Genomic DNA, 8,539 nt, shown 5'->3' on the forward strand with positions numbered 1-8,539 from the left:
AATTCAGCTTCAGATGACAATGTAAACATTAGCAATAACAATGATGGAAAGTTTCTTGGTCTATTCTTAGACAAGAGACTCAACTTCAGTACCCACATACAATACATAACTAAGAAAGTCTCTAAAACAGTTGGTATACTCTCCAAAATCAGATATTATGTACCTAACCCTGCTCTCATCTCTCTATATTATACACTAATCTATCCCTATCTCAACTATGGTATCTGTGCATGGGGTTCAACCACTGCAAACCACCTCAAGTCCATCATCACCCAGCAAAAATCTGCTATCAGAATAATATCAAATTCTGCTTTCAGACAACACACAGCCCCCTTGTTTAACTCCCTAAACATGCTAAACATAATCTCACTCCATAAATTCTCTTGTGTCAACTACATTTACAAAACCCTGTTCTTAAATGCAAATCCTGCTCTGAAACTCTTCCTGGACAGATGTAATAGGACCCATTATCACCACACCAGAAATAAATATCTCTTTGATATCCCCAGAGTTAAACTTGTATAAATAAATAAATAAATAAATAAATATGTTTATTCAGGTAAGGTACATACATACAAGTAATGTTACATTAATGGATCGATATATAGATAGAGCTAGTACATACAATGCCTAAAGCCACTATTACGCAACGCGTTTCGGGCAGGAAAAACATTAATATCTAGAACTTAATACTAATTGAGCATAAAGAATAAAATGTGTTGAGAACAAATACAAATAAAGATAAAAAAAAGAGGGAACATGACTGAAAAAGCAGCACAAATACAATAGGTTGACAAACAGTGTTGATTAAAAAAAAAAAAAAAATAACAGACATGGGTTGACAATAGAGGGGTAAGGTAGGTTAGTGAATTTATTAGGTAGTGTTTAGTTTTTATCTTAAACTGGTTGAGAGAGGTACAGTCTTTAACATGGTTGGGAAGATCATTCCACATTCTGGGTCCCTTGATTTGTAGAGCATTTCTAGTTTGATTAAGTCGTATTCTTGGAATATCAAAACTGTATTTTTTTCTGGTGTGGTGCTCATGGGTTCTGTTACAACCTTCAATGAAGCTTTTGAGCTTATATGTATGTATTTGTAATGTATGTATGTAAACAATGTATTTATTATCATTTATCAATTCTGATAGAAATTACCTACTTAAAATTATCTGTTAGATTAAGGACCTGCCTGAAACGCTGCGCATACTAGTGGCTTTACAAGATTGTAAATACTGTACTATTCAATGTATTCTCACAACCCCAATGTACCTACTTGTATATATATAAATAAAATAAAATAAAATATTGTGATGGGTCAGTAGCTAGGGATGGGAAGGCAGGATGCAGTATGCCAAACTGAATTCGTGCGCCCCTTGAGGGACTTGAAGTAGAGGGATAGGGATCACAGGATAAGTATGGGTTGCACAAACTACTGGTAACAGGATGAGTATGGGTTGCACAATTAATTACTACAAAGTGGTTGAGTATGGGGTGCACGTAAATGAAGACTCCCAAGAAGCAAATCAGAGATCAGCCCAAGCTTCATCTTGAGGCAAAGCTCAATGCCTTAAGCCATATTGATGCTCTGTCCACAGAGCATTCTCTCTCTCAAATCATAATAGTACACTAATGGTTCCCTACACCACCCCTCAGGTGCAGCTGCAGCAGGCTTGGGTGACATGATGACTATGGGGTGCACAATAAACTAACACTCACAGAATGAGTATGGGCTGCACAATAAGCTACCTCTCACAAGATTAGTAATAAAGAAACATTAATTTTTTGGGTAGGGTGACTGAAACTCATCCTGGGGTAAAAATGTTTATTTAAATTTATTATAGTTAAATGAATTTAGTAAATTATTCCATATATTGTATTATAAGTGAATTGACACTAAACTATAAATGATACTAATAAGGTTTTAAAAATGAAAAACAGTAAAAATCCTTCATGTAAGATATGGAAGTTGAAAAGTAAATTAACTGTAAACTAAATTATAAACTGTAGACATAATATAAAGTATTATAAGTAAAATACCTATAAACTACCAAATAATGTGTAAGGAACCATTTCTATTGTTTGTCCTTTTTTACCTGTTTCCTCAGGTATTTTAAAATTCCCATTCCGTTGTTACTACACTGTTTTCCTGGTGTAGTTCCCTGTGGTTCAAATTTTACTACTTGTACTTCTTGCTGTTTCTGAAGGATTGCTAATGGTAGCCCTTGTTGCACCGGCGGAACTTTTTGTAAATGTTCCACCTGCGGAACTTTTTGTAATTGTTGAATTTCTTGCACCTGCGGTACTTTTTGGACTTTATGCACCTGCTGCACTTGTAGCTCGTCAGGATTTTTTTCCAGGGCATTATCGCTATCACCTTCTGATCCTAATGTAAGTTTATCTGCATCAAGCTTCCTTGTGCGTGCTGGAAAAAAATAAAAATAAAAAATAAAAAATTTTGAAATGGAAGATCCTGTGTAACAAATTTAATCAGTTACTATGATCGAGCCGCAGAAATTTTACAGGAAAGATATGGTTGGGTTGACTGCATCTATCTGGACCTAAAAGAGGCATTCAATAGAATTCCACATAAGAGTTTGTTCTGGAAACTGGAACATATTGGAGGGGTGACAGGTAAGCTTCTAACATGGATTAAAAAATTTCAAACTGATAGAAAAATGAGGGCAGTAATCAGAGGCAATGTATTGGACTGGAGAAATGTCACGAGTGGAGTACCACAGGGTTTAGTTCTGGCATTCATGGATAAATAATAAATAAATTGTTCATGATTTTTTTAGACAAAAGCTAGAATATGCAGCAGTTGTATGGTGCCCATATCTTAAGAAGTACATGTACAAACTTGAAATGATACAAAGACGTCATGGGTGTCATAGGGGCACCAGCACACTGGTTTGCTAAAGGGCCCTTAATGCTGTCGAGACCTTATGGGCCCTTGGACCCATTACGTTAAGACATAGTGCTGTATTGGGCCACACACTTTTTGCCATATACATCAACGACAGAGATGATTGAATTGAAATTATATATATATATATATATATATATATATATATATATATATATATATATATATATATATATATATATACATATATATATATATATACATATATATATATACATATATATATATATATATATATATATATATATATATATATATATATATATATATATATATATATATATATATATGTATATATATATATATATATACATATGTATATATATATATATATATATATATGAGAGAAAATAATAGGTGGTGATATATTTATATATTATGTGAACTACTTACACAAAAAGAAGTTAGTGGTGAAGATCTTCTTGTCCTCTTCTTGTATTACGTTGTTTGGTAAAATACCATGTGTCACCCGTGCTGGTCCTTTCTTGTAATAGATAACGATTGATTCATACCCACAGCCACGCAGATATGTTAGCTGAAAAGCAAATAATATTTAAACAATAACACTATCTGGGAAAATGCAACAAAATAAATGTTTGAAGCATAGCTGGGCATGTGCAATAGAACCCATAATAGAATCACAATACCAGAAATAAATATCTTTGATATCCCCAGAGTCAAAGTTATTCTGTGTAAATACTCTATGCAAATAAAGGGACCTTGTCTATGGAACTAACTTGCTAACAAATTTAAAAACTGTCCAACTTCTGCCATTTTAAAAAATAAAACCAAAAAGTACCTAAATTTTTTCTTGATAGTTTCCTAACTAGTGTATTAAACTCGCACTGTATCTTATGAAATCCAATGCCAGAATATATGTGCCTAAACCATACAACTTTTCCATTGTAATCATTGCTATCACCTTATATCATGATTGTTATATTGAATGCATATCTTACTATATTATACCTTGAAATATTCCTCAAATTATGCTACAATTTATATGTTGATAACCCTCAAATTTTACTTTAATGTACATAGTAATCTTTGTGATACTTTCTTTCAATGTACCAGCCAATTTTTTCCATTTAAGCTTTAAATTGCCTATTTAAAATTATCTGTTAGATTAAGGACCTGCCCAAAACACTATGTGTGCTAGTGGCTTTACAAGAATGTAAAAACATCAATTCTATGTACTCTCATAATCCCAGTGTGCTATCTTGTATATAAATAAATAAACAAATAGTATGTAAGTACTGTACAGCATTATTCATGTTGATTCTATACCTTATCAAGCAAGTTCAGCATAAGAAGAATACAAATGAATACAACAGATGTAGACAAACTTCAATACCTGATTTTCAATCCTTCGTAGAACCCGGCTTGCTGTATTTCGTTCTAAAGCCTTCTTGCCTTTAAGTAGAAAACGGGCTTCCTCTTCTTTCTTCATTAATTCTCTACTGTTTCGGAAGTCACACTGGCAGAACTTGCAAACATTGCTTCGGACATGCACACATTGTTTGCAGTTTGTGCATCTCCTCAAGAATTTTCCCTGAAGACCTGAAGGAAATAGTTTCTAATAAAATACTTATATTCAAATGACCTATGCTGCAAAAATTATAAGTTAAATTGTTGTTAAAATGTACTACAGTAATTAAATATATTATTTAAATTATGAAATAATCTACATTAACACTAGTGAGAGCAATGTTAAAAATTTTAGGACTGCATCTGGAAATAACTTTAATTTTGGATGTGATTAACCATGCTGTAACTCGTATAACAAAACTGAGAGGAGTTGAATCCAACAGCCTGATTGACCAGGCTGTTAATTTCAAGCGAATACTATATTATTGGAAGAAAAAAAAATTATATATATATATATATATATATATATATATATATATATATATATATATATATATATATATATATATATATGTCGTACCTAGTAGCCAGAACGCACTTCTCAGCCTACTATGCAAGGCCCAATTTGCCTAATAAGCCAAGTTTTCCTGAATTAATATATTTTCTCTAATTTTTTTCTTATGAAATGATAAAGCTACCCATTTCATTATGTATGAGGTCAATTTTATTTTATTGGAGTTAAAATTAACGTAGATATATGGCCAAACCTAACCAACCCTACCTAACCTAACCTAACCTATCTTTATAGATTAGGTTAGGTTAGGTAGCCGAAAAAGTTAGGTTAGGTTAGGTAGGTTAGGTAGCCGAAAAAGCATTATTTCATGAAAACTTAGCTTATTAGGCAAATTGGGCCTTGCATAGTAGGCTGAGAAGTGTGTTCTGGCTACTAGGTACGACATATAAATATATATATATATAATCAATATTGTAACTTTTTTTGTGTAATGACGTTTTCAAATAAAGTTAGATAAATATACACACATACCAAAAGAATAAGGGTGGTAGGAGAAGAAAATATGAAAGTGTTCAGTGAGGATCCACAAGGTCTTCTCTGAGTACTCTTTATTTTCTTCTCCGAGGCTATGGGTCCCTACACTTGCACCAGAGGTGGTACCCCTCATATATATATATATATATATATATATATATATATATATATATATATATATATATATATATATATATATATATATGTCGTACCTAGTAGCCCGAACGCACTTCTCAGCCTACTATGCAAGGCCCGATTTGCCTAATAAGCCAAGTTTTTATGAATTAATTGTTTTTCGACTACCTAACCTACCTAAGCTAACCTAACCTAACTTTTTCGGCTACCTAACCTAACCTAACCTATAAATATAGGTTAGGTTAGGTTAGGTAGGGTTGGTTAGGTTCGGCCATATATCTACGTTAATTTTAACTCCAATAAAAAAAATTGACCTCATACATAATGAAATGGGTAGCTTTATCATTTCATCAGAAAACAAATTAGAGAAAATATACTGTCAGGAAAACTTGGCTTATTATGCAAATCGGGCCTTGCATAGTAAGCCGAGTACGACGTTCTGGCTACTAGGTACAACATATATATATATATATATATATATACATACATACATACATACATACATACATACATACACACATACATATATATATATATATATATATATATGACAGTGTCAGATTCAGTTTACTACAGTTTAGTAATTTCTTACCATTTGATGTACTAGGTAGATCCATGTTTGGTGAAGTTTTATAGCTGGAGCTGGAAGATCCTGTCGAGATGACTTCTTCAAAGAGAATAGCTTCAACACACATTGTGTCTTGAGTCTACCAGTACTTGGCCTACAGTTACCAGATCTGATTTACAGAAACTAGTGAACTATGGAGATAAGATTGTTAATAATATACTTTTTTTGAGATTCATATGACTTGCAGCTTAAAAACCAACCTTATTTTAAAATAGTACACTAAAGTACATAGCAAATTGCGAAATTCGTAGTTTTTTAACTACTTTAAAGCTAAATTCTCAAGCTTTGAAAATAAGCACAATTTGCTATTTTAAGCGGAATCTGGCAACTCTGATTTAGCATGTAAACATTGACTTGCATTCACAATGTAGTTATTTATTTTTCAACAATTTAAAACGAGTTATGAAAATACACACATTGGTACATTATTGCAAAGGCACTATACTATATATATATATATATATATAAATTGTTGCAAGTCGAGCAACAAATATTTTACATTGAACAACAAATGAGATTGGAAAAGCAGTATTGCCAAAATAGACCCCAGACACACCCTGTGGGTAGTAATGGACCCCCATACCGACCCTATGAGGGGTAGTGGACCCCATAATAACACTATGGGCGATAGTGGACACTATACAAACACTATGGGCGGTAGTTGACTTCATAGAGACCCTGTGGGCGGTAAGGGACCCCCTATCGACCCTGTGGGCGGCAGTGGACCCCCTATCGGTCCTGTGGGCGGCAGTGGACCCCCTACCGACCCTGTGGGCGGCAGTGGACCCCTACCGAACGTGTGGGCGGCAGTGGACCCCCTACCGACCCTGTGGGCGGCAGTGGACCCCCTATCGATCCTGTGGGCGGTAGTGGACCCCCCCCATATCGACCCTGTGGGCGGCAGTGGACCCCCTATCGATCCTGTGGGCGGCAGTGGACCCCCTACCGACCCAGTGGGTGGCAGTGGACCCCCTGCCGACCCTGTGGGCGGTAGTGGACCCCTACCGACCCTGTGGACGGTAGTTGACTTCATAGCGACCCAGTGGGCGGTAGTGAACCCCATACCGACCCTGTGGGTGGCGGTGGACTCCATACCGACTCTGTGGGCGGCAGTGAACCCTATATACTAATCCTGTGGGCGATACTGTACCCTATAGTCATCCTGTGGGGGCAATGGATGCCATACATATCCAGTGGGTGTTATTGTACCCCATACTTATTCTGTGGGTGGTTGGAGCCCCATACCCATCCTGTGGGTTATAGTGGACCCCATACTCATCCTGTGGGTGGTATTGGACCCCATACCTATCCTGTGGGTGGTTGTGAGCCCATACCCATCCTGTCGGTGGTAGTGGACGCAATACACATCCAGTGGATGGTATTGGATCCCATACCCTTCCTGTGGGTGGAAGTGATCCCCATACCATTCCTGTGGGTGGATGTGACCCCCATACTCATCCTGCGGGTGTTATTGGACCCCTTACCCACCTAACAGGTGGTAGTGGACCCTAATCCTATAGTTTCCAATAATCCACACCATACCATCCTGTTTGCAGTAGTTTACCCTATATACATTCCAACATAACATCGTTTTCTGTTAGCGTTCCTACAAAACATTCTTTAAAGATTTCTAAAGCACAAACTATAGTATATAATATTGATTGGTGAAGCACTTATTCTATGTAATAATTTATTGTGCTTATTATAATTTACTAAGAACAACTAATATTTCTCAAAACAAAACTACGAGCCTTCAATAGGATGTAGCTGATCTGTAATATTATAAGAGCATGGACAATAGTAGGTGAATTTCACAACCCATGTGGGACCTGAAAACTACAATTTTCGTTATAATTGAACCAATCACGACTATTCAGCTATCTACGTTGATGGACGAGTACTGTGAGACGTAAATTGGTACGTGAGGAAGAGTTTGAGCCTTGGTAAAAAAGTTAACTGGGAATATATCACATATGTACTAAATCACATTCCACATATTGACTTTAAGCACTAGTCATATATGTACTGTCTTGTGTGAGAACGGGTTGTGAAAGTGACGGACACCGCCTTGACCACTTTCTACGTGATGTGAACACCTGAGACACATTAGAAATATGTGTAGAACTAGTGGCTTTACAAGAATGTAAAAACTCTTGTAAATATAGACAAATAAGCAAATTTAAATATCTGTAATTCACTCACTTAAAACTTAAACTGGGAACATTAGTGAAGTACAATCTATGGTATGCCTTTCCGTTTGAAAGTGCCACTCGTGCCCTTGTTCCACCCATAGCTCAGCTATTTAATAAATTTCAAGTGTAATTTTTTTCCCTGATATCCTTAAAAAAGCATGAGTAACGCCACTGCGTAAGAGGGACGAGGCAGCTGACAAACAATTACAGACTCGTATCAAACGTACGGATATTTTCAACCAAGA

General features: G+C 35.6%; 1 protein-coding gene across 1 annotated transcript; it reads right to left on the reverse strand.

Moving 5' to 3' along the window:
- Nucleotides 1-538: 538 nt before the first annotated feature.
- LOC138352361 (uncharacterized) lies at nt 539-6,705 on the reverse strand. Its single transcript, XM_069304797.1, has 4 exons — nt 6,067-6,705; nt 4,278-4,483; nt 3,317-3,458; nt 539-2,422 (listed from the first exon to the last, which is right to left on the reverse strand). The coding sequence occupies exons 1-4, from the start codon at nt 6,167-6,169 to the stop codon at nt 2,073-2,075; spliced, it is 801 nt and encodes a 266-aa protein (XP_069160898.1). The 5' UTR covers nt 6,170-6,705; the 3' UTR covers nt 539-2,072.
- Nucleotides 6,706-8,539: the final 1,834 nt, after the last annotated feature.

Source organism: Procambarus clarkii, chromosome 5 (genome assembly GCF_040958095.1).
Source record: "Procambarus clarkii isolate CNS0578487 chromosome 5, FALCON_Pclarkii_2.0, whole genome shotgun sequence".
Lineage (NCBI taxonomy): Eukaryota > Metazoa > Arthropoda > Malacostraca > Decapoda > Cambaridae > Procambarus > Procambarus clarkii.